The 27,180-nt window shown below is 41.7% G+C and overlaps 1 protein-coding gene across 2 annotated transcripts; it reads left to right on the top strand.

The window, feature by feature from the left end:
- Nucleotides 1-25,907, top strand: AZIN1 (antizyme inhibitor 1). Of its 2 annotated transcripts, XM_059864995.1 has the most exons (12): nt 1-292; nt 5,915-6,052; nt 12,882-13,079; nt 15,121-15,294; nt 15,557-15,729; nt 18,365-18,499; nt 19,993-20,074; nt 20,906-20,980; nt 22,058-22,223; nt 22,754-22,872; nt 23,046-23,260; nt 23,893-25,907. In XM_059864995.1, the coding sequence occupies exons 3-12, from the start codon at nt 12,978-12,980 to the stop codon at nt 24,002-24,004; spliced, it is 1,353 nt and encodes a 450-aa protein (XP_059720978.1). In that variant the 5' UTR covers nt 1-292; nt 5,915-6,052; nt 12,882-12,977; the 3' UTR covers nt 24,005-25,907. The 2 variants fall into 2 exon arrangements, with proteins under 2 accessions (XP_059720978.1, XP_059720987.1); XM_059865004.1 differs by lacking the exons at nt 1-292; nt 5,915-6,052 and adding an exon at nt 13,988-14,158 and having other exon boundaries at nt 12,941-13,079.
- The last annotated feature ends 1,273 nt before the right edge of the window (nt 25,908-27,180 follow it).

The following is a 27,180-nucleotide window of genomic DNA, read 5'->3' as shown; positions in this document are numbered from 1 at the left end:
TCCCTTTTTCTCGCTCCGTGTCTCCGCTCGCTTGCAGCTCCTCGGCCGCGCTCCCGTCTCCTCTCGCCGCTGCCGCAACCCCCGGCCCGCTCCGGCTCTGTCTCTCTTCGCCTGTGCCCTCTGGTCCCAGCGCTGCGCTGCGCTTTCCCCGCCGGCCGCCCCCGCAGCCTATGGCCCTGGAAGGCGCCGCTGCCGCCGCCTGTATTTCTGCTGTAGGTTCCCACATCCCTCTTTAAAAATTCCGCCTAAAAAGAGAAGACGATTTACCAAATCTTTCGGGCCGTTATCTCACGTGAGTACCGGAGCGGGAGTCCTGGGGCTCTCGCCGCCCGTGGGGGAGGTGGTGGGAGTGAGGAAGGGAAGCGGTGGCGACGCCCACTCCGAGCTCCGAACCGGGCCGGGGCGTCCGTGGTCACCGGCGGCGGGTGGTAGCGTTAGGGGCTTCCCTCTGCCCGGGGCCTGGGGCTCGGGGCAGTGCAGGGAGGAATGGGCAGCGGTGATCGTGGTGCCCGGAAAGGGTGGCGGGGCAGCCAGCGGGCCGTACCGTGGCGGTGACTGCCGGGGAGGTTTCAGGATGGGGCCGGTTCCTCCCGCTGCCCTTTCTCCGCCCGGCGGCGTGGGGCGAGACCGGCTGCCACCGGCAGCGGCAGATGGAGAGCGGCGGAATGAGTCAGAGCCGGAGCTCCCCCCGTACCCCGGCGCGCCGGGCGGTGCGGGGCCGCAGTGCGGGGGCCGAGCGGGCGGGCAGCGGGACCCCCGCACCCGGCAGGGTGTCGGCGGCGGCGGGCGGAGGGTCAACGGCCGCCGCGCTAACATGGCGGACAGCGCTGCGTGCGAGCGGTGACGGGGCGGGAGCGGAGGCCGGGCGCCGGGGGAACGCTGCGGCGGTGCCGCCGGTCCCCTTGTCCCGCAGTCCTCGGGTCGCGGAAGGGCAGCGGGGCCGCCGGCTTCGCGGCCAGCGGGGACTCGGCGGCCGCCCTAACATGGCGGATTCCTGCGGAGGGGGGCTGTACGGTGTCTTCCCCCTCGCAGCCGGGGCACTGCCCGCGACTGGAGACCCGCGCCCACCGGGCGCTGCTGCCTCTCGCAGGGCGCCCCTGCCTGGGAGCGGGGGCCGAGGGGCATCCTCGCCTGGATCCCGCAGGGCGAGGGGCTGCCCAATGCCCTGTGGCAGCAGCATGTGCTGGCAGCACGGGCTGCGGTGCGGGTGCGGCAGGGTCCCTTTACACGTGTGACCCACACGCGGTAAAGCTCCCCCGAGCCCCCGGGGGCAGCCGTGTGTGACAGGTTTCAGGGCTGGGCAGCCTGACAGGGGCAGAGGCAGAAGTGCTGGTGGCATGGCCGCGGCGTCTCCTCGCCTGCTTCTCAGGGGCCATGTTGTGCTTCTGTGAGCGTGATTATCCATCCGGGCTCCCGCTGCCATGCTCCACTTTTCCCCTCACCTGAGCTGCGCCTGCACGAGGCCTCCTCACCTGTCCCCCGGGCATGGTCAGCAAGGGCCACGCCGAGGAGCAGGGCGGCAGCGCCGGCTGTCAGAGCAACGCACGAGTCATAAGGGCATTGCACAAGTGACGCTTTCCGGGACTGCCTTCACGCAGCAGGGCCGTGGGGTCACCCGGCGTGTGGAAGGGGAGCCCTTCCCTCCCGTTAGCAGTCCCCTCCCTTTGCCCGGGGAGTAGTTCTCTGGTCGTTTCACGGGTGCACCCTTTACCCTTCCCCTTGGTTAGACCCTTAGTGTAGCAGTAGCAGGTTTGGTGCCGCTGGTCCTTTTGGAGGTCTCTTGGTTGAGCTCAACCTTCTTGGCTTGGCTGTCTCTGCCAATGTATTGTGGTCCATTTGGCCACTGGTGTACTAGTGGCTTTTGGAAAGTGTGGAGAAGAGATTCTGGTCCCTGCTCAGCTGCCGGCTGAGTTCGTGCATGCACCCGAATGTTGGGGTATCCGAAGTGTGTGCGTGTTGGCTGCAGTGCCGTTCCCTGTTGGGTAGTGTTTGGTAGGAGGTCAGCACAGTTACAGTGGTGGGAGATCAGTAGAGGTGTCTGTTCCTGGTGGAGGGGAGCTGAAGGCATGGTGAGCGAGCGGGCTCATGCGTGCATAAGTGGGACGGTGCAAGTGCAGGATCGTGGTGTGGCTGAAGAGGATGCTGTTATGTCTGAGCACTGGACAGCACTGCAGATCTTTTCCAGTCATCAGTCTGAGCCCATGAAGATGCCTGTGTGTGCTGGGGTTACCTGGTTGTGGTGAAGAGGGAAGAAAGTGAGTTTAAACCTTTTGAGCCTTTCTGAAGTGCATTTCCTGCAGTACTGAATACTGCACAGCTGCCTTGTGCCTGTAGGCAGGAGAAGCACTGCGTTTCAGACCTCTGCAGCAGTCTCCGGTGACTAATGAGGATACAATTGTGTAGTCCCAGTCGGTTATAGCCGCCCTGAATGAAGACACGGTGTGAAGGCCAATAAAATAGCATAGAAATGTCTGCCTTCTAGTCAGATGTGTGACTGGGTCTCTTGTGTGCGAGTGGGTTGGGGGGGTAGTCCTGCCCTACTTCTTCTGCCCTCCCCAGCTGCCGGATTTTTGTCTCTGAAGACACTGCACTTGCCCATTATTCTTCCTTGGATAAACGTGGGAGGCAGTGGTGCTGGGGGGGAGGTGGGGGTTGTGAATAATGGTGATGGTAGGAGGGGTTTGTTCCAGTCTGGACTGGTCCAGTCTAGTTCTTTCCTTCCTGTCACCGTGCGAACAATGCTGCTGCTGCTGCTGTGGCTGATGCCTGTGACAAGGCAGCCCCTTCCCCATGTGCCTCTGGCTGTGGTGAGCTCCCTTCTCTGCCTCCTCTAGGCCAAGACCCCCAGCTTGCTCTCCCCCATCTCTCCTGCTGGGCATTGAGCTCCAGGGGAAGGCTGTTAAACCCCAGAAAAAGGAGGGTCTTTGGGAGGGGGAGGGTGTTGTTTGGTGGTGAGAAGCTGTGGGAATGTTTCTCCCGTGAGCGCAATTTTACTGGAGGCAAGAGGCGGATTACTGCCTTTCAGCCCTGCAGCCAGCCCCTGGACCTGCAGCTTGTGCTGCCTGGAAGGCTGCTGCAGGTGTGTGATTGCAGCAGTGCTGCTGGAAATTATTCCATCTCTCCAAATTAAAGGGGAGACAGAGTGCTCTGGAAGAGAATTAAGACTGTCCCTTCCTAGAAGCGAGGCTTAATCATGTAGTGCGCTAATTTAGGTATAATGGTAGATTTCAGCTCTAGATGCTGTTGATGTAGCACAGGAGCAGGAGTGTGGTTCATGGAGAACTCAGGGACCTGTGCTTCCTTCAGGACCTGCTTCCCCCCAGGGATCCCCTTGCCACAGTGTCCTCTCCCTGCTCTGGAAGAGACTTACTGTAACTCAAAAATACCTAGGTTTTTCTGGGAACCAGAGTAACTTTGGTGCCTTTAAGTCTGTCACTTGGTATAAATATGCAAGGTCATTGTAATTCTAGATTTTTAGGGTTTGGTTAATGGATATTTTAGCTCAAGCCACTAAAGGGTCTCTTCTCACAAACAGATGCAGTGGATTTTTAAATTTTTTTAAGAAAATGGATTGATGCCTGGTTTTGTAGGCCTGTTGGCATGGGGAGGTAAGGGGGGCCCGTGAACTGGAAAAAGCCCAGCCCTGCTGGGCACTTATAGGGCTTGCTGCAGGGATGCAGGTGCTCTGACAAAACTGTGTGCTGTGGACAGCTGGGGGTTGATTTGGGTCCTCAGGTGAGTTTTGACTGTTGTTGCTTGAGCTGAGTTAAACTTCAGGAACCTGCTAGTAGAGTGTACCAAGAGATGAGAGATAAACACATGCATATAGGTGTCACTTGAATATTAAAAGGCAGAGCTACCTTGCTGACTATTCCCACAACTCAAAGCTCACTGCTTAGCAAAGAATACTTTTATACCTACTTTAAAACCCTTAAATGAGGAATGCTTCATTGTGGTTGATAACATGCAATTTCTGTAAAACTGAGTTCGCTCATATGTGTTATGGACATCTGATACACTTCTGCTTTAAGTGGTAGCCCAGCTTTGCCACACGACAGCAAAATCCCTTTCTGCTGGTTAAAATAGGCTAAAATGACTGCAATTGGAAAGGCTCAAATTGTTCCATTTTCCTCTGAATGTTTAGAAGGGGCAAAGCTGCACACAAAGAGCAGTCAGACTATTTTGTATATGTTTGTGTAGATCCTTTACATGAATAATTCTTATTTAAGAGAAGTTGTGAAAGACAGAATTCGGCACAGCTCAAAGTTGCCTGTTCCTACAGAAAATTGTTGGGTTTCATTTCTGTTCCACAGGAATTTTCGCTGTAAACTTTCCTCCTTGTGACATGGGAGAATATTTATTGGCATAATATTGCAGGTGATATTTAGCTAAGCATTGCATTTTAAGTTTGGCACTGAAGGTCATGTGCTCTACCTAGAAGCACTTGTGTTTAATGATTTGTTTGGCTGGGAAGGTAAACTTAATTCCTATCACTGGAAAATTTGTATGAATTCTTGAGTATAATCAGAACAGCAGTAGGAAGTAGTGTAACTACCAGTTAATTTTAGATGTTGACAACACCTTCCTTTTGTGAAACTGTTGTGTGCGGAACTAAATGTTACTGACTTCTTGCTTTAGTGAAAGAAAGGGATAAGGTTAAATGTAATACATATGCATTAATTCTAGCTGGCAAAATTCCGTAATATCTCAATTTCGAAGCATTGAGGTTTGTTTTTAATGTTGCATGCTTGTAAATGCTAATTTATGTGGTAAAGCTGCAGGGATTGCTCTGTGGGAGTTGCTGTGAAACAGTTACCCTCAAGTTGCATTACTGCTGTGTGTTATGCAGTACTTTATGGAGTGGACTGGTTTAGTTTTCCAATAGCAAGAATAACTGGAAAAGTATATTTCAGGAGTTTAACTAACATGGCTGTGAAGATGATCTTTCGTGTTGGGTGATTCCCAGAAGTCAGGCTTTTGTAGTCAGCCCATGTAGTATTACTTAAATAATGAAAGTAGCAAAGGTTCATTTTTACAATAGGTTGGTATGTTCTGTGTTTCATGCCATATATCACAGTGAATTTGTAGTAACTTTGTTGTATGTTGGGTTTACATGTGACCAATTTGGTAGTGTATTTAATTCCATGAAAATTATTGTTGCTTTTAGGAGGAATAACTTCTCGACAGGCCTAATGAATGTTTCCTTGACTGCTTTTATGCTCTTTGTTCTGTTTGTTCTGTTTGTGATTACTTTACCTTGAGTAAGCTATTCTTGTACTTTAAAATACTGCTTGGGTGATGTGTGTAATAGCCTTTAAGGGCCAGCTGAAATGTTTCCTCATTCCTGAAGGCAAGCATAAGTTTCTTTGTTTTTACTGTCTTGCTCATTTCTGGATTTGTCTGTGTGGTGTTCAGTTTCACTATATAAAGCACTATTTTTCACCCACATAGCTTTTTCACCCACATGCCGTGTTCATTCACAGCAGAGGGAGAAGGAACGTGGCAAGGGAATTCTAAAATAGAAAGGAAGTGGGGAGGGGAAGAATGCAGTGGTTACAGGGTTAAAAACACTTCTGGGAGAGTAATCCAGTGTTAAGGCATACTACCCTACAGCAGGATCATGTAGAGATCTTTGCCATTAGTTTTGAAAATCTTCTCATTCAGACTGTGAAAGATAAGTAAAATAAGCAGTCTCATGTGTTTTAGCAGTTCTTTGTATTTCTGGCTTGTTCTGGCTCAGAGTTTATATTAACTCTTGAAAACTGGGTGTTTGTGATTATAAACTTTCATGGTGGGGTGTTGCAAGTCTCCCTAAAAGCACTACTGAAAAGGCATTTGTTACATGTTTTATGATAAAGCTTTTATTCTGTTCTGGCTATGAAATTGATTTTTGTGTGCATTTTTCTCCCTACAGGGCAAAATCTCTGATCAAGTTTACAACTATCCAGAGGGCTTAGGAGAAGTGCTTTATAGAGAGCAGTTCGACTTCAACGCTGAGCCACCTTGGGAACCTAGCTGATGATAGTAGGGTTCCATCTCCTAACTTGTCCATGTAAGTCTCTCTTCCTCTGTGTGCAGGAGGATAAGCACTTGCAAAAATACAGCTTGTATTTTGATAAGCAAGATCGGGATGTAGATTAACAAAATTTCATAGGACTTTCATTTAGGATGGCGATGGGGACTAAATGAAACATTTTACTCACCTAACATGTTTCTCAGTACAATTATCTGATGAAATTCTGAAGTAAATTTGGTAAATAAAGCTACTTTTCTGAATTAGGGGTGTTGGCTGTAAAAATCCTAAAATAAAATGCTGTAACTTCAGTCTCTCAGGGATAATTCTGAAATCAGGAATTGGACTGCATGACTTGTTAACATCAGCTCATGACCTGCTGAGTACGGTATAGTTTGAGTAGTTTATACTGAAATAGTTAAGATTTGCTATTGTAAACAGTAACTAAGGCTGATCATAAAGGGTGTGCCTTCCCAAATGCCCGTCTCCATTATTTGTTAATTACTATCCATTTCCACAAATAGTTGTAGTGGGGTTACAGTAGAATGTGGAATTTAATGTTGGATGGAAAATGTACCAATTATAAGTGCCTTTATATTTTGAAGTGGCAAATAGGTATTAAAGGAAAACAAGACCATGATAATGGAAAACACATGAATGCACTTAGCTGATCTTAAGGAGCACAGAAAACTCTGAAATGGATGTTATGTTCTGTTAAAATAGTTTTATGTGGTTTTTAACAATAGTCTTAACTCAGATATTACAAACGCATTTAAGCTCACTTTATACAGTATTTGTACAGTGCTACTTTTTTCCTGTCTAGCTGAAGGCATTTTTGTTTGGCTTACTACCTATAAATTATGGAATGCTTTCTAATGTAGAACCTGCAAATGGTTAAATTCATCTTACTGAGCCAGGTACTTTTTAAAGACCACAGACTCCAAATGCCAGATGTGTTAGGATGCATCCTAATAAGGTACTTAATGTAGATAAACTCGTTCTTTGAAAATACCACAATTGCTGAGGCACAGGATGAGCTTGGTTTATCCTGACTTCTGGCTATGTCTCTAGAGGTTATGTTCTTTGTTTTGTTTGAAACTTACTGAATTAACTGCATATATCTAGTTCTTTGTAGTTGAATACTCTAGTCAAGTGAATTCAGTTAACACTGAGAATTTTCTGAATATCACTGTTATGTTTAAAGTGTGGTTTTTATAAGCAAAATAGCTGAGAAAATTGCTTCTGTTCAGTTCAAGTTTTTGTTTGCTGTTGTATGTGGCTAGTACTCTTGCATGATATTTTGCACTTGAACAGGAATAAAGCAAAGTAGTAAAAGGCTAGGAAAGGCAGAAAAATTGTTAGAAAGGAGTGAATAAAGTATACAATCTTAAGGTACTATACGTGCATCTTAATTTCTAAAACTGCTCTGAAGAGAATTTTGGCTGTGACAGAAGTTCTTACTCTTGAGGTGAAGGCTGTTCTGGTACCTTCTTTGAGATATTCCTTCTCTAACTGGTAGACTCCTGTGCTGTGACAAATGATACAAGGTATAAGTTGCCCTAGAATGGAAATGCTGCTGGATTTGTTTTATTTGCAGCTGAATGTTCAGATAATGTGTATTTATTTTGCAGTTGGATCTCTTACATCAATTCAGCAATTATATACTGTACACAAATAGAAGTAATTCAGTATTGAATGTAGTGGAGATGTAGGTAGCAGTGGTGTTTGCCAGGAAATCTGTACCTGTTTTGGTGTGCTGAAGCACAGGTCATTGCCTCAAATGCAGCTAAGATGCAAAAGTTAGAGAGCTAATTGGTACTTTGAGTCTTGTTCACCTTGCAATGTGATTTAATGGGAAAAAGGTCAAGTGAGCTTTTAAATATAATTGTAATGTTATATGTTAACGTTCCAGTGGAACTAAAATAAAAATCTTCTGTCTGAAGGTGTACTTACATTTCCATTAAACTCACTTCCCTTTTATCATTTTCTACATCTCACTTTTTTCCTTGTGTTACACTGGCAGGGGAAGACTTGGGGTTTAGTTCCATATGCTCTTCAAGCTCTCATTCCCTGAGCAGTCCAGCAACTGTGGCCTGAAGTCTTGCTCCTTTAAAATCTCTTCTATTTATTGCCCCATCTGATTGGTCAGAAATGGTGGAAGTCTGATGTATTAACAAGCCCTGTCTTTGCCAAGTGGAAGCAGTGGCTATCTGGACTTGCTAATTGACAATCCAGGACACTAATTTTCAAAGCCTTCATAACTTAGTGTAGATGGAGCTGGGGGTGACAGCTGGGGAGCAGGAGGGCTGGGAGTTGGGAGTCGTAGGGAGCAGTGGGGAGGCCAAATACTAACACTGACTGAGCAAGTAAGGGGATAGAATAGGGAAGTGAGTGTTTGCACTGTTGTAAAAGAGAAGTGCTGGTCTGCTACCACGGAAGTGTATGTGCACTCAGAAGAGTAACCATTCTTTTGTAAGCTTTGTGAGCTTCTTGGGTCTGAATAATGTATTCAAACTTGAAGAATGCAGAAGGAGGTTTTTGTTCCTGTACAAGATGCTGATGGGCCATTGTGTTTTTAGTATCTATCCCAGTTGCTTGCTTCAGCAGAAATGTTCTTTCTACATTGCTCACTTAACTGTGTGGAATGCTGCTGAGAGAATAGAGTAGGCTGCAACTGACCTAAGCTGTACAGGTACCCTACTTGTGGCCTTCAGTGGATTTGTGCTGGGAGGTAACTTGAGTAATGCAAGAAAAGACACCTGTTTCAGCTTTTCCATCAGCTGCTTAGTGGCTGCATTCAGCTAACTGAATTACAGTGATGCAAGTTGGTTGAAATGGTGTCTTGGAATTTTTTTTAAAATATACTGCCATTATAAGTAGGTATTCCCTGCATAGAAAGCAGAGGACTCATGTATAGAGAGTGTATATATATATAAAATATATATACTTTTCTAGTATACCTGCTCGGTACTGAATTGCTGGTGTCAGTGACAAAATGTTTCTTTTTTTGATTTGTTACCCCTGAAGAACCAGTATTGCAAGGAATGAGAGAATAATTTGTTTTTAGCCCTTTTTGATTTTTGCATCAGCATAATTGTTATAGGTCATAAATACTTTTGTTTAATAAGATGTGGTTGAAAGGCATTATTTGGAGCCCATTTTATTTGCAAAGTCTTTTTTTGCAGAGGAAGTTTTTAATGAAAGACCCAAACCTGTAAGTGTTTGGGGTTTTTAAAGTTTTTTTCTTAGGCCAAATAATAGATAGTTTGGACAATGTAAAGAAAAGAAATGAAAATTGTGTGTGTTATGGATGCTTACATGTGACAAGCATGTGTTTAGACTCTGTTCAGAGAATTTTCATTTTCTTTTATTCCAGATGTCTGCAGTAATTGCAGTGTTTAAATATGTACACTTTTATCTTAGAGTTCTTCATCTGGGAAGCCATTGTGTTAAAGAGCCTGAGGATGTAATGCTTACTTCAAAGAAAGCAATTACATGCCTATGTAGAAGTCTCATACCACTTGACAGCTTTTGTTTGGCTTAAAATATATGTCCTGGAGCATTGTGCAGACTAACATTTCAGGTGTGAAAATGGGTGGTGTTACCACACCAAGTCTGTCAAATAATGACTTGCAGCAAGTCAGCATTTCCAGCAAGGAGTGAGCTCTGTGCTCTAATGAGTTCTGACTCATCTTACAGACATCAAAAAAAGTCCTAAACCATCATTTAGATTTCCTTCTGCAAATTTTATCACTGATTCTCCTCCCCCCTTCAGGAGGGAGCCAGTCAGGACAGAATAAGGTGACAGCAGAGTCCCAAATCCTACTGTAAGGTATTAACCCCTTAAAGATTTGTTTCTCTAGCCACTGTCTTGTAGTGGTGCTATAACAGTGCTTCTAGGAATTTGTTTTTAATTTGTAGAATATTCTTTCTGTCAAGACTGAAGAGATGTAATTTATTCCAAAAAGGAGAAATTGGACAGTAGTCAAACAAACATTAGCTTTTTTGTCTACTAGATTAATTTTGTTGAATGGAAAAGCTTCCATGTCTTGGATGTGCTTAGAAAAAGCAATCACTGTTTAGCGTGCTGGGAGAGGTTATATCAGGTTGTTTGTGGTTTGTTGCAGTTTGTCATTGAATTTGTATTAACATATATTCCTTTTGGTACCTGCCCCTTGAGCATAAGATGCTTTTTGATGAATGAGCAGGAGACAAGTCTTGTTTAGGAAATAATCTTCATCAAAACTAACTTACTAGATAATTGTTCTTTTTGTTGGTGGTGCCTTTGGGAGTTCATGGTAAAGAGTCCCATGCTTTACTTGAACTGAGTCTCCCCAAAATTAAAGGGGCAGCTTTTGAAGGAAAGTGTTTTTCTACACCATCTGTCTGACAGCTATTGACACCAGTCATTAACTATGGAAAAAAAGCCTTTCTTTTAAGACTACTAAACAACTGGCTTAAATCCACTGTAACTCAGATGAACATCCACACTCAAAGAGGAAAATGTTCAGTTGGTTACATTGGGCTGCTTCATTTGAAATACAAGGTACAAGCAATTAGCTAGGTGTGTCTGGTGAGTCTAAAAATCATTCAGAGCTGTGACTGGTTCCAGTGGGTGTGCTGAGACCCTCCAGTAGGGTAGATCTGGGGTGGAAGGGACTCTTGACTGTTTGCAAGCTTTAGAGTGTAGGAAGTGGCTTGTAGCATAAAAAAAAAAAAAAACCTCAACCAAAATTTAAAAATCCAGCTAAGTAGTACCCTTATATATACAGTAATTCCTTAAAAAAATTTGCAGTGAAAAGCTGATGCCAGTATTTCTTTCCTGGGGGAAAAAGATAACTCAGCCTTTTTGGTCCTCTGCCTCTGAAAACCATGGATATTTTATGAAGATGACTGTGGTGTTCATCTTTGTTGGACTGATTCTAAGGCAAACTTAGTTCACAAGCTTCTTTTGTTCAGTGGTGGTATTTTTTTTAGGAGTTCTAGCTATTAGTCTCATACTGAGATATGACAGACTGAAGACTTTCCTGGTTATTATAGTCTGCCACCTAGTCATTGTTTTTATAACTCATTAAATCCTTACATCAATGTGATAATTATCTTGCTCTTCTGTGATTTGGATCTTCAGGATTCCCTTAAATAATCATAGGACTCACTATATATGTGTGAGCCAACTATTTCTTACCTGGTGTACATGTCTTTATTGTTCAGCTTCTGAACAGAACTGAATATTCTTGCTGCCACTGACTTAGCTCACCTGGCAGTAAATTCCTCTTGTAACAAACATAGGGGGCACGTTTGAGTTGTGCAGAAAGCATATAAAAAGCCCTGCTGGCTCCTCTCATTATTTGGCATAATGACAAGCAGGAGCAACTGCTGCTCAGTTGTGGTAGTATTAAACTACAGCAAAGTAACTTTGTTCAAATTGTTGACAACATTTACCAAACCTATGTTGCAAACTGTGGGGTTTTTTTACTGTATGGAGGCGGTGGATGAAACATAAGACTGAGTTTAATACCATAGCCCTGTGATGATTTGAAGCCAAAATTATCTTAAATTTTATAGTCCTAATGAAGTATTTTTGGCTTTCAGCTGTAATGTTTGTGGTTTCTATAAACACTTTTAATTAGAAAAATAATTCTGCTTTAGAAAACAACCATCACTTTTTTTTTTTGCAAATACTGTGCAACTTCTGTTACATAGTACTTGTAAAAAATTTTTAATATCTCAAAATATTGAGATATTAAAAAAAGTCTTAGGTCTTCATTTAGAGAAGAAGTCTAGTTAGTTAGCTGGTTTTGATCAATCTTGTGTTAGTCATAAAGATGACAGCTGAAACAAAAATGTGGTCAGTGGGTTGATGCAGGCTAATGAGCTGTTTCTAAACAAGACCCACAACTCTAATGGAATGTAAACTGCAGATTGTTCTATTCATCAAGTAAAGCAAATGAAGGTATATAGTCAGCTGTTGATAATTGTCTGCTGTCTGCTGATTTTTACTTGAGATTAAATAGTCAATCTGCATTCTAAGACTATATTTAACAGTGTTTTCAGTGTTTGGACTTTGGATTTAGATTGTCTTTTGGAAAACACTGTATAAACTACTAACTACTAAGCTTATTTGCAGTGAAGATCTAAGGATAAGCAAGATGCAAATAAAGTTAGACTGTATTTTAATGACAATTCTACTTGCTAAGATTATCACTTTTAAAATTACTTCTAGCCTAGTGGCTTCTTTATATTAACCTCTATTGCAATTAACATTTTTAAGTGTTGTAGGCAATGTTATGAACATAACAACAAAATCAATGTCTAATAAATACATTGTGTAAATGCAGTGGTTATAAATTAGTATCAAAAGAACTAGAACATTAGCACAAATATCACTGCTAGCATTTAATCAATAAGCTACAAGTTTCTTTATAGAACAAATTTAGTAATGTTCTGTTACAGGCAGTCTTCCAGTTGCACACTTGAATGCTAGCATTGCCTAAGATGCTGTACTTGAGAAGAACTGAGCTGAGGCATTTGTACAATTGTGCTGCACTCGCAGTATTTTCATAGTTTGCATAAACTCAGTGCAGATCAGTGCACATACAGTCTGGAATTCTTCTCAAGAACAGCCTTGCATCAGTTGTTTCTGGAAGTTAGTGTGAGATTTAAAGTACCCAGCTTCTGTTTTATTCTTGGCTTCAGCAGAATTGTTCTATCGATATCTCTGACAAATGCAGGGTGAGCAGAGTAAAAACGTCTTTGTAGAGGGTGTGCTACTGTTTGTAGGACATCAGGTGTAGAAAGCTGGTTTTTAAACAGCAGCATGGTATTCCATGTGCCTCTTTTTCCATTGACACATGTCTTCTTTGTACAGTTTGTTGCATAATTTAAGGACCCGGATATAAGGCTTGGAAGCCCATCCCTTGTGTTTCTTGGTTTATGACTGTCGGCTTTGTGGAATACGGCTGAGATGAAAGGATTTCTTGAGGATGCAAATTACTCCATTGGTCTGTTGGATGAAGGAGCAACTCTTGCAGATGTTATTGACAACTGTATTTATGAACATACTCATGTAAGTTTGCTTTCCAGATCTTTTGATTTAGTTCCCTAAGTCTTCAAACTAGGTTAAAGTATTTTAGAGCTGATAAGCTGACAGCAACAGAGAAACAGTCAGCTAAGCCTCACTCACCTTATTTATAAAGTAGTTTCCTCTTCTAATTCTGCTGCTTTGCTGTTTTCTTGCTTTGGGCAGAATTCTGTTGGGGAGATTTGGGCATCAACTCTTACTGCCCTGAGTGTGACTAGCAGGAAAGTAGTCTGGCTGATGTAATTAAATACGGGTTCCCACCTCAGTGTTTGAAGAGATTTTATTAGCAATGGGATTTAGATCAAGCACCTGAAATTATGCAAGCGGATATATTCAGTTAGAACCTTTTTGTTGGTATTTCCTTGAAAATATGGAAGAGTTGTGACAAACGTGTATGCTGAGCCTGTTTAAAGCCATGTTTAAATTTTCTGTGGGCCATCATTTTTAATATTCATACATCTTCCTGTTACCCTTCTCCCCACTGGAAACTCTGGTACAAGCACATTGTGAGGTGCTATCTTTCAAGAAAAACTGGTGTAAAAGCTACTGAAGTTTAGCAGCCAACTGGAAAGAAAGCTGAGTAATTCTGTGTATACATTAGTCAGTTTTTGAATAAGGCTTCACTCATTTCTTAAGAGGAGGCAGGAAGATGTAGCTTTTGTTCTGTAGACAAAATTGTAGAAAGAGCAAACTTTAAAAATGTTTCATTAAGCAAATCCTGTGTTCTTCATATGCCATCCCTGTGAGTTGCTCACTTTTCTCTTGGTTTATCAGAACTAATATTCATGTGCAAGTGGTCAACAATAGTACAGCAAATAGCTAAATTCCATGGCCTTCTGAACTCAGGTGTAGGATTCCCAAATCCTGATTCCTAATGTTCTTTTTCTGTCTAGCAAATAAATAGGTAAACTACTGGCAACATGTCATGTCTCCAACCACTGGCTGGCTCACAGAGGATAGCTGCCTCCTGCTGCTTTCATTTACTCCTTTAGCTCAAGGGGTAGAGGCCTGTGCCATGGATCTAAAGCTCCAGATCCCAATCCTGCTGGTGACCCGTACAGGGGGTCAGTATGCTTCCACCCGATGGAATTTCTATTTGTGTTTTTTAAACAGAAATAAAGACTTTGTATAAAATAAACCACGACATGTAGAGTTTCATATCTGCAGAAGTCAAGTGCTAGAATTAACATTTGATGTACAGTCTTGATTCAGATCCATCATATATTTTGTGATGGTCTTTAATTGATTTACAGTAGGGCATTCACCTACAGTACTTTTACTGAGTGCACATTATGAACAAATCTGGAATGATCTGTTTGCAGTTTGATCCACTACACCTGCATCATGACCTGATAGTGAGAAAGACTATATTGTAATGGATGTGCAGAACTTAACAGTTCCAGAAAAGTCTGTGCATTTTCTTAAAGATTATGTACTTGACTCTGTCACCTTTAACATGAAGTCTAGTTCTTAAAATTCCTTTTGAACTTCATTCTTCACAAGCTGTGGAGAACAGTCTCAAACTTGACTTCCTAAACTAAAATACCATCAGACAAATTTTCAGTAAAGCAAGCTATTAGATGTTAAAATAATGTTAGTGTCAGATTTTATTCCATGTATAATAAGATATAAATTACATTGAGACTGTGGAAGCTTTCATCCCAGTGGATCTTCTTCCCATAAATAGCTGCAGACTTCTGAAAATCCAAAGTTGAAAAAAGTATGTAGCTTAATCTGTGGTTTTTGATAAAATCAGCATTTGGCATTTAAGTAGAATTTTTTATTCAGGAATCTCAGAATATTGTCAATAACATTCATAATATCTCTGAAGTGGTAGGTATTCCCTTTGGTTTTTTTAAACTAGTTCAAATTGCTAGGTGAACAGAAAAACATTATTCCAGGTCAAATCTAAAAGTTAAGAGCAGAGTAAAATACAGGTACATAGTTCTTTAAGACTTGGGGTTGTTTGTCTTGACAGCAAACCTGCAATTTCAGACATTTTATTTTCCTGTTCTTCCTTTTGCAGACTGGAAAAAAGGCATTTTATGTTGGAGATCTTGGAAAGCTTGTAAGGAATAACATGCAATGGCAGAATGTGATGGCACCAATAAAGCCATTTTATCCTGTAAAATGCAATTCTACTCCAGGTGTACTCGAAATTCTGGGAACCCTTGGTGTTGGTTTTGCATGCTCCAGTAAAGTAAGTTTTTCTTGCCCGTGTGCCTTATTTTCTTTCATCTGTCTGCTGGTTTAAATTCACCTCTTTGGTGCTAAGTGCCATGATTATAAGTAAAATTTGAACTGTGAACTCATTTGTAACTGGCTGTTGAAAATCTGTACTTCTGCCCTAGAAGCAGTAGATAGTTTTCTCTTTAGTGTGGTAGCAGAGCTCATATAATAAAAATTCCAGGAAAGATGGTGCTGTGTACTTGGTCAAACTCTGGTGTGCTCCTGTTTTTCAGTCTGAAATGGCATTGGTACAAGACCTGGGCATTTCTCCTGAGAACATCATATACACAAACCCTTGCAAGCAAGCCTCTCAGATCAAGTATGCAGCAAAAGCTGGGATAAACATCATGACTTGTGACAGTGATATTGAGCTGAAGAAAATTTCACGTAACCATCCAAATGCCAAGTAAGTGTCAAAATCCTGGTTTTGCTTTTAATGTGGGGGAAACTTTTTGTCTGTATTCTGGGTGGTTTGAATTGCAAGCAAAGTACATGGCTTCTTTAGTACAAATCACTTGTATCTGTTCTTCTTCTGTCTCCTTTGAAAGTAGCTTTTTTGCATCTTTTTCTGCTGAGTCTTGGCTTCCTAATACAATGGCACTTGGTTTGGGAAAAATCTTGGGAGAAAGTGAATTTTTTTTTTTTAGGGCAGTCTTCATGTAAAGGTTTCAGTGATTAAAGTTCAGAAGTCTAGTATTTCATCATCTGCAAATAACAGCTTCCTCCTGCTCTGTTTTGGCTTCAGTGTTATCTTCCAGGGAGTTCTGTTTGTATATTAGTGGCTCTGGCTGAAGTCAGGGCTGAGCTACCAGCAAATGACCATGTGTACTGGATCCCACCTGGGGTTTGGGCACACTCTGCAGGTCTATTAAATGCACCTACAGGTATTTCCACACAATGAAAACAGTGAGAAATTTTTTCAGTCACTTTGGTATTAGCTCAGTTGCTCTCTGTAGAAAAGTGGCCAAAGCCGATAATCTGGCTGTTAAATAAGGCAACTTTATTGCTGGCACTGTATAATGATCTCTTGGACTGATAGGCACTCCTGTCATTTAACATCACATCCCTCACATATGAATGCTTTAGCTTTGGGCCATGCCTTTAAGAAATATGGAGCCAGAGCCTGAGTGAATGTTAGAGTGCTTTGCAGTGATTGAAGATACAGCTTTCCATAAATGTCATTGAAGAAACTGAATTCCTGATATCCTTAACAAATTCCTTGGTTCTGAACAGTTGTTATTAAAGTATTGTGTCTTCTCCCAAACCTGACTTTTTTTTGTTTAGGTGGGTTTTTTTGGGGGGTGGTGGTATTTGAGAGAGCCTTTTTGTTTGTTCAAGACTACCAGATTTAATATTGCTGTTGCTGGTGATTGCACTTCATCCTCATGGAAGTCTGTCTGTGCTTGGCATATTGGAGAGAAATTCCTGTGTGAAAACGTTATGCATGATAAGTAAACTTTTCTGAAACTGCTGGCCCTGGTATACTTGGTGGATTCGAAAGCCTTGGCAATGCTAAAGCTGAGTGTTAAATCGTTAGTGTTTTACCAGTTATTCACTGGTGGCTTTAGAGCTTTGTTAGTTTTTATGTTGATTTATTTCCATGATTCTAATAACCTCTTAGATTTCTAGAAGTCAGATTCAGTGGGTTTTGCTGAAAAATATGATTCACTTAAAATGCTGCTATAACAATTTGTCAATTTAACATTGGATGTCTTTAAGAGGAGGGGTTTTTGACTAATCTTAATATGAGATGACAAATCATAATATGGATTTGAATTTTTCTATTACATTTTAAAGAGTTTGACTTGTAACAATTTTTTGCTACAGTTAGCACGCTTTTCCAAATGCTTCACAAAATATTGTCTGACTACAGATTTTTTGAACAGAATTTTCTGTGCTAATGAGAAGCAGGAAATGAAATGCTTGTCAGTTTCTCAAGACGAAATGGTATAAATTAACACGGATTGCAGGGCAACCTGTTTGAGAACTTAGGACTTCTTGCTCTTTACAAAGTGCATGTTAAACACACCAGGAAACATTTGGAAAGTACGTGTAGAAGTCACGGCAGATGTTAGGCCAACTGTAGTGGCCAGGCTGAGGTCTGTTTGTCACCTGTCTTGTAAAGAGCTGTTTCACTCTGTGTGCAGAGTTTCTTCCACTCATTTACACTCCCCATCCTGATTAACTGCAATGTGCTCTGTCCAGTCTGCATGTATGTCATGACACCACCTCTGTTTAGTTTACTGGATGACTAATTACTTGATCTTGTGGGGGTGTGACTTTCTCAGTGGACAGCAGTTTGAATCTGGGAGGTTTGGGGGCATGTCTCTAGAGGTTTGGATGTGACCATGTCTTTGCCCCTCAAGTGTTACTTTAACATAGAGAAAGGTCAGAGAAAGGGCAGCAGTAGCACTGCAATTTGCCAAACCTACCCAAAATGAGGCTTTGACCAGACAGAGGAAGATGTTCCACTGCATAAGAATGTAAGAAATGGTACTTGCTGCCTCTGTGCTCTACAGTGTCCTGGAAGAAGGGGCAGGGAATGGACTGACCACCCTTACCCCCTCATCCAAGTCCATGTGCTCAGCTGGAAGGGGAGGTTCTGTGATATGGCCAGGGTGTGCTTTCAGCCTGGATGCTGAGTTTAACTAAATCTGATACATGTGTGACTGAAGGGGAACCTCTGGGCTGGGGAGGAGTACAGAGATGGGAAAAATCATATTAGTCTTACTGATTTTATGAGGAACTATGCTTTATTAGAAGGTAACTTTATTTTTTATTACAGCACTCAACAGACTCTTGCTGCTGCAAGAGTCTTAGTTGCTGCATTTCGAAATCCCTTGTCCTTGTTGGCTCCATGTTTTAGCCCCTAATTGCTAGTTTTTTCTCTGTACAGGATTGTTATTATTAGGTTGCCTTGATTCATCCATCGATGGAGCTGGAGTACTGACAACATAATCAACACACTTCTGACAATCTTCAGGCTTCACATGTGCTGATGATGTAAACCAACTGCCCCAATCATCTTCCCCTTCTCTTAGGCTCTTACTGCACATTGCCACAGAAGACATTACTGCTGATGAGGAGATGAATATGAAGTTTGGCACCACCCTGAAGAACTGTAGGCACCTTATGGAATGTGCTAAGGAGCTGGGAGTCCAAATAGTTGGTGTCAAGTGAGTAACTTCATTGTCCTTTGCTTGCTGAATAGATATTTGTACGATGTACTTAAGATGTAAAGAGAGAAGAATTTTTCCCTGGTGACACTATTTTACAGGGTTTTTAAAAAATCAACAAAAACCCCAGACAAACAATGTCATATCAATTTAGAATCATGAGCTTTTGCTTGCAAGCACAAACTAGTATGAAACAAAGTAACTATTACAGACATCAAAACAGTAGGAAATGAAGTATCATAAATGCCCTCTGTCAGCATTAAAACTAAGTTTAGAAGCCTCTCCTATTCTCTAACTGTACTCTTGAACTTCTGTGGTAACTTGATCTGTATTTTTCCAGCAGTAAACATCCTAACAGAAGTGCTAGTACAGCATGGAATAGGATGGATAGTTTGAACAAGATAAACATGAGGTCAGATTTTGTAAGAGTTAAGGTTCTATGTCACTCTTTGATCATATCAAGACAAAATACTCAGATAAGTTTTTGGCTTGCAGGTAGTAAAATTGAACCCTAGAGTTCCAAGTTCGTACAAATCTGTGGTAATTTAATAGGAAGCTTGATGGATATTTTACTGTATCTGAGAAAAATGCATGCACAAGTCTGCTCTGGCTACCTTCAGCTACAAATCTATCATATGCTCATAACTCTTTTTGGAAAGCAAGCAAACAAATGGGTCATCAAGACAATAAAAAAATGTTAAGCCAGATTTTGATGATTTAAACCACAAATGTTTTGTTGTGTATCTGTTTGAAATGGGTGTTAAAGCATAAACTACAAATGTCTTAAATAGGTACTACTGAAAAAGCATTCCTCTTTGTATAGTGTCTTAACTGACTTTTATAGAAACCACGTGGCTCTTGTGCATTATTTATTTAAACAATTTTTAAATCCACATATGGATTCATGCAAGTGTGTTTGAAAAGTGACCTTTGCCTCAGAATGGCATTCCTTAAAGGAGTAGACTTGGAGTAGAGAACACTGTGGCTTGGCTGTGTGTATGGTCTGTGTAGAACCAGTAGACCATATGCCTCTTGAGGAATCCCATGGGAATGCTGGCACTTGTTTTAGCACCTCAGTGACTAAGTGCATATGGCAGTACTTGAACCTCTTGAACAAGGAATGAGAGGGGATTCAGGAGCTTGTGGTAGGCATCAGTACTTCTCTGCAGCTTTGGCACCTACTGAAGAACAACTTTCAGCCACTTTGCTAGTGAAGAATGAAAAATTCAGTAAATCTGTTGTTTCTCATAGATGAGAATATTGTGGGACATTCTTAGGATTAAGAGGAAGACAATTCTCAAGTACAAATTCAATGAGATAGCAGGCAGTGGTGGTCTGAGCTTCTTTGCAGAGTTGCTGTATATTATCATTGAAGCTTGTTTTGGGACACTTGGGAATGAATTGCTTCTGTTGCTGTTTTGTATGATGAAATTATTTGCTTGGTCTGAAAGCTGCATGGTTCAGCGTATTTACTGTGTTTTTATTTCTTTCAGATTTCATGTTTCAGGCTCTTGCAAGGATCTGCAAACATACATTCATGCTCTGTCTGATGCTCGGTGTGTGTTTGACATGGCTGTAAGTACATCTCTGCTCACATGCAATTGCTACAGTAGAGGAGCCATTCTATTCCAATCATATTAACAAACCAACTACATTCTTTCCAAAAGAAATCATTGGAAATTGAACTTTTAGTAAGGGACTAAATACTGCTTTGTGATGTGTGGTAGAGGTAAAACCAACTTTGTCCTAATTATGGTAATGAACATTGTCCCACTGACAGGCAGGACAGGCAGTAGCCTTACATGCTATTTAAATTAGTTTCCCACTTTGGGTCAAGGCTTTTTGATATTCAAATCTCAGTCCTGTAAATACACAACTGATGCTTTTAGGTTACATTGAAATTGAACAATTGTATGCTGGCATCTGTTGCGGTATGAGGAGTTCGTAAACTAAACAGAGAAGACTGCAAGTCTTTTGCTCTTATTACTGCAGTGCCTTAGCTGTGGCTGGTAACATACTGGGGCAGTAAAACTGAGGATCTTGCTGATCTTTGTGTAAATTTGTTGCAGTGGTCTTGTCACAAAATTTGTGAAATCCTAAAACTGTCTTTTGTCAGAATACACCACCTGTTCAGCAAATACTGTCTGAATATAATAAAAGCCACAAGATGGGAGTTGATATTGCTGTGAGGCTTGCAGAGAATTATGTAACCAGCCTCTACTGACATCCCAGTGCTTTGCTTCTAGATTTAATGGAGCTGTACTATGCCCTTATTCCCTCATTAGATGTACTCAGCTAAGTAGTTTCAAAAGCTTAAATACACAGAAAACAACCACAGTAAGGAGCAACAAAATACTCTTGCATTTACTGTTGTTCGTGTACTTACTTTCTGCCTATTAATTTTAGGAAGAATTTGGCTTTAAGATGAACATGTTGGATATTGGTGGGGGCTTCACAGGTTCAGAACTTCAGCTGGAAGAGGTACGCAATGTGTTGGAAGTTGAAACTCTTACTTTTGAAGAAATTGAAGTGTTTAACCTTCAAACTGTAGCTTGAATTGATAGCTGAAACATAGTTAAGTTCCATGTTAGACTGTAACCCAAGATCTCACTTGTTGGGTTTGTATTCTTGATCATGGATAGTGTAATCCTTTCTTGGAGGTGATCATGACTTCTTTTTAATCCTGTTCATCCTGGGTGAATGCTCATTTAAGTGTCCTACAGATTAAATTGCTATCTGAAGCATCCCTAGCAGTAATAGTTCAAGATTTTTCTTGCCTGTTGTCCAGCTGGTGACTCTTGCATGGTTTGGGGCAGGGTGCTTTAGCATGCTTTGGATCATAAGCCCTGTTGCTACTGGATGAAAATTTCCAGTATTTTGCTTTGGAACTGAAAGCTAAAGGTCTTGATTTGACTGGCCTCTGATTTGGCCTAAATGCCATCTTTAGTATGAAGTGGCATGTAGAACAGGATACCCAGTTTACACTGTTAATGTTGTCTCAAACACAGGCTCCATGAATTGAGCACAGTGAAAGTGAGGAGTTACTAACAGCAATCAGGGCTTTTCTCTCAGTTCTAATGGTTCTGTTACTTGTCCAAAATATCTGTTAATCTTCACATATCTGTCCTAAGATATGAACATTAGTATTAAATAATTCTGTTTCTAACATGATACAATTCAGAACTCATCATGAAAAGGTCCTTTGCCCATTCTTATGGGTTCATATGTAATTTTACATTGTCTGATTTGCTGGATGGCCATTGAAGTTATTGGTGCAGTTGTGAGTGTACCACAGTTTGAACTTCAGTTGTGAAAAGAGACTGTAGTACTCAGACTCACGGTTCTCAATCTTCAGTGTTTAGCAGAATGACCAGTTTTCTTACATGTTTTTTTAATAAATTGTGGACCTCTGGTAAAGGCGTTTCTCGGAGAATGGAGGGGCAGAGTAAGCATTTGGTGTGCTGACCAGACTTGTTGCTGATTGGAAGTGTTTGTGTGTGTGTGTGATACATCTGTAAGCTGAGTTAATTGGCCTTACCTCTGACTTCAATTTCCTAGGTTAATCATGTCATCAGGCCATTGCTGGATGTCTACTTTCCTAAGGAATCTGGTGTTAATGTGATTGCAGAACCTGGATGTTATTATGTTTCATCTGCATTTACACTGGCAGTGAATGTCATTGCAAAGAAGACTGTTGAGTATGATAAACTTCTTCCTTCTGGAGGTAAGGGCTGGATTTGTTTTCTGTGTTATGACTCAGTACAGGTAATTGCCCACTATTAGTTGGATAGCCTAGCTTGTTTATATATTTAATGCATCCCCTAATTCTTGCACTGTAATATGGCTTCTGGATCTGACCATATGTTATCTGTGTGTCTCACTGTTACTTTTATGTGGCACTTCTTGTATCCTTACTAGGTTAAACCTATATTGGGTGCATCACAGATGGTGTGTTAGAAGGTTCTGTATTAGAACATAAAAAATCATGTCGCAAAGCAAGCTACTTTCCTGCTTCTCTGCATTTATATTCTTAGCAGTGGTTATTACTGAAAGTGTTAATTTTATTAAGCCTCTCACTTAATGTTATAACTGATTCATAATCTGGTCTCATACAGATTACTCTGCTTGTAATTCTCCTATTCTAGTATATATGGAACCCCCTTGTCAGGAGAAAGCAGCTGAATTAAATTAGATTGCAAAAGGACTACTTATGACAAAACATGCATGCAAGACAACTTCTTTTTTTACTTCCAGTGGAGCAAACCAGGAATGATGATGAACCAGTATTTACATATTACATAAATGATGGTGTTTATGGTTCTTTTGCAAGTAAATTGTCTGAGAAACTGAATACTATCCCAGAGGTTCACAAGGTGAGTCCTTCTATATTCTTCAGAGGTAGTCCTTTCTATCCTTGTCCATTGAATATATATTTAACACTTCATACATATATAATTGCCTATTATTTATCAAATTACCTTCTGTATATTTGAAAATTCTTATTCAATAAACTGAAGCCTGAATTGCCTCAATCATTTCCATATAGAAATACAAGGAAGATGAGCCTCTGTTTGCAAGCAGCCTTTGGGGTCCATCCTGTGATGAGCTTGATCAAATTGTGGAAAACTGTCTTCTTCCCGAGTTGAGCGTTGGAGATTGGCTGATCTTTGACAATATGGGCTCTGGTACCTTGGGTGAACAGTCTGCCTTTAACGACTATCAGAGGCCACTGATTTACTACATGATGTCTTTCAGTGACTGGTAAGTAAATGATCTTGGTAGTGGCAAGGTTGCTTTTGCTTCCTTCAGGAGTGTACACTTCTAAATTACATTCAGTGGCAAATACAGGAAAATGCTGAGTGCAAGAATGTGCCTTTTTAGTTTGTGGATTTTTTTTTTTTTGTCTCTGTTGTTTTGACTGCTGAGACTAAACTGAGATCTGTGATACAATGCCTGCTTTGCTTTAGGGCTGACAGAGGAAAGCAGAATACCTGACTGATCTCACCTGTGATTTCAGTGGCAGTTGTAAAGTCTTGTACTGGCTTAACAAAAGCTGTTTAACATCAGCCTTTGAACTTTCCTAATACACGTGTCCGCAGCTTGTGTGCAGTGTTGGCACCAGCATAGGCAGGAAGGGCAGTGATGCTCTTGTGGTGATGGAGAGTGTGGTAACCCACTCCTGCACCCAGGCAGGCAGGGCCTCGTGCTCCCACCCTGGCGAGTGGCAGCATTTCTGTGAGTGCCAGGCACTGGCACAGCTGGGCTCCCTTCTGCTGAGCCAGGGCCAAGCCATGCGGGGGCAATTGGCTTCCAACGCTGCGTGGAGGCTGGTTTCTGAAGGGAAATTGAACCTGAAAACATGCTGTTATATCTCTTGACCTTTTCTGCTGCAGGGATGAGATGCAAGATGCTGGAATTGCTTCAGACACATTGATGAAGAACTTCTTCTTTGTGCCTTCGTGCATTCAGCTGAGCCCGGAAGAACGCTTTTCCACTGCAGCTTAAACAGGCATTAACGCTTCATTTAGACCTGCAGTTGCAAGTCTGTAGTTTGTCTGGTCAACATTCCAATGTGGAAGAAATGGAACAATCTTCAATTCAATTCATTCTCTTCAAAACTTGAAAAAATAGTAATGGGGACCAGGCAAAACAAGCTACAGCTACAATTCAGTGGGGGGTGGGAGGGTTAGATAATGGTGTCCAAATTTAAAAATCAAGTTCATTCAACCCCTGAGCGTTAAATATGCAACAAAATGGATGACTTAGTGGAGATGGAAACCCATCACTTGGGTTCTTCAACAGTTTACATACAAGTACACAGTTTTTATACTAAGGATTCCTGTTAGAAAAGTCTTGTAAAGTTATTGTCTTTCGCCCAGATATATCAAATGTCAGTGGGAGACCAGTGTGACTTCATTAGATGTTTTAGTGTATTTAGAATGTGTAAATTTGTGCTTTGAACTGTAGTTTAATAAATGTAAAATTGCATCATAGTATTTGTTGTATTTGACCCGTGATGTATCTATCCCTTGTATGATTGCAATAAAACTTTGTGTAGATTTTACTGTTTTTCAGGCTAACTTTGGGAGGAGCTAGGCAGATAGCTATAAAGTAGATGTATATGTGATTGATTTGAGAAGCTTTCTTTTCTCAAGCCCATTGGTTCGGCTTTGTGTTAAACAGTAAAGATTTTGAGATTGATCAATATGTATGAAGTGAAAGTCATGTAAGTTCCTGGAAGGCTAAAAGGCAATTTGTAGTGTGTTTTTAGAGCATGACCTTAGATTCAGTTCTTCACACCGACCAGCTAACCTGCACTAGGCATGGGTGTGCACGGAGAGGTTGTCACAGCTCGTGTGCATGCAGTGCCCTGAGGCAGCATGGGTTAGTCCAATTCTGCATGTTGTCACAGAACTTTTGGCTCCTTTTTTAATAGTGTTTATTTGAGAAGTCTCAACTTTAGCTAGTTCTGTATAGTGCTGACTCTACGGTAGGGCTGCACAAGACTACAGAAACCTCAAATGCTCTCTTGCACTGGACTTCATTTAGCTGTATCCATAATGTAAAGGTAAATCAGACTGCTGCAAGTATATGTGCATTGAGTAATGAACTGCTTGAACTGGTCAGAGAATTTCTTTATTGTGTTACTGCAGCCTATCAATTTCTTCAAGGTTCTTTGCTTATGTTCTCACTTTAACTTTCCCTACTTGAAAACGGGGGGAAGGAGGAGAAGGGGTTTTAGGGTTTTGAAATGATGCGCTGAGGCCTGGATCCTACAGATAAAAGGGACTTTTTAAACCCTTGAGTTGGAGGTAAAATGTATACCCTTTGGCTGCAAGTGTACTTCACATGAGTGCCAGCTAGTAGGAAATTTTATTTTCTGACTCTGCAAAGGAAAGATTTTATGAAACTTCATGAACTTTTACTTGTAAGTAAATTCTCAGTTTGGATTTGTCAGAACAGTTTTACAGGCCAGTTAAGAGACATAAAATTGCTTATGCTTTGGAGATTCAGTCTAAGAAACACTTATTACTGTAATTAAATGTACAAGTGAAAAGGGAGTAAATTAAAGGGGGAAATGGGTGTTTTGGTTTTCTGGCTTTGGTTTTTTTTGAACCTGAAGTTACTAGCTGACCCATGTCAAGCAGTGATAAGCTCTTCAGTTTACCTGTTAAGGTCTTTCTAGACAAGACAGACTGCTGTGTGGTTTTCAACTAAATGCCACTACAGTTGCCTAAGGTTAGATAATCCAACATGATTCAGTCATACAGTCTTTAAAAGTTGTTTTATGTTAACTTGCAGATAAGTAGAAAACAATTTCCCTATAAATGCAGCAGTGGTCAGAGCAGAAATACTTGCTGTACTTGAGGACAGTCTGCCATTAAAGCCAACCTGGAGTCTGAACACAGTATGTATTTCAGTTTGATTTGCTGTGTGCTACTGTTTATGTTGTTACTGCAGTTCAGAATTTTTTTACAAAACATGAAAGCTGGATGATTTCTTTAGAGTCCTTGGAGGTGATGTAGCCCTGTTGTGCTTGCTAGACAGCTGCAGCCCCTCCTGCTGAGGCTGTGGCAGGAGCAGGGGTGTCTGACACAGGCCTGCAGACCTGCTTCCCTGCGTGCTGTGATGGTCATGCATGGCAAACAGCCCCGCCTGCTTTGGCCTGAATGCTTCCCTGATACAGCCCTCCAGCCTGCATTCCATTTCCTAAGGAAGATCCAGGGCTGTGGGCCCAGACAAGGCTGTGGTACTGGTGTTTCCAGTTACTTCTTGGGAACAGGAGAAAATGGTTCCAACTTTTCATTGTGTGCCCAAGCAGCTGCACAACTGGCTTACACTGGATCAGAATAAAAGTGGGTGCCCTGGATCCACCACTGGATATTTTGCTGCTTCCTATGTACTCTTGTTTCTGCTTTTTTTGGGGGGGAGGGTGGAGGTGGGGAAGGGTGTGTGGAGTTTTCTGTGTCTTAGGTTTGAACCCTTGGGGGTTTTTTAAATTTAAAAAAACCCCAAACACCTAAAACCAAACTAAAACAAACAAACAAAAAAAACCCAACACAGCCACCTAACCAAAAAAACCACCCAACCAAAAAACTTGGGCCAGAAAACAGCTTTTAATCCTTGATAGCCAGGCAACTGCCCTTGTCCTGGTCCAGCCTGATCTTGCTGAACCAGGACTGTACCTTGTGAGTCTCCTCCTCAGTTAGGAGAGATGGGGCAATGCTCTCAGGGCTGTGCTAAGGCCTTGGGCAACAGCTGGAAAAACAAATGCAGCCCTAGGAAGCAGCCTGGATGCCAGCGAGGACGGTAGTGGCTGCCTCTAGGAGGGGCTCAGTGGGTGCTGGCAGTACCAGCTGACTGCTGCAAGGAGCCAGGAGAAGCAACAGGGTCTGTACCAAAGATGGCTTAACTGGCCTGATCATAATTGAAAGAGAAAATACCTGTGGCTGCCACATGTACTGCAGGAGGGTGGCAAATGTGACACACCTAATTTTTCCTTTTGCTGGAAGTACTGCACTGACTGCAGACTTGCTTCTTCTCTGAGCTCTTATTTCATCCCTTTCTTAAAATTTGAAGTAGTAGCATGTAATTCGCTACACCAATTTACTGCTAGCTATTGCTTTACTATGTGAGTCAGTACTTGTGCATCAAGTACTTGCCCTGAGTTTTAGGGAAAA

This window comes from Haemorhous mexicanus, chromosome 1 (assembly GCF_027477595.1).
Source record: "Haemorhous mexicanus isolate bHaeMex1 chromosome 1, bHaeMex1.pri, whole genome shotgun sequence".
NCBI classification, from domain to species: Eukaryota; Metazoa; Chordata; class Aves; order Passeriformes; family Fringillidae; genus Haemorhous; species Haemorhous mexicanus.
The sequence above is the reverse complement of the archived record's forward strand: the minus strand, read 5'-3'. Positions and strand labels throughout refer to the sequence as shown.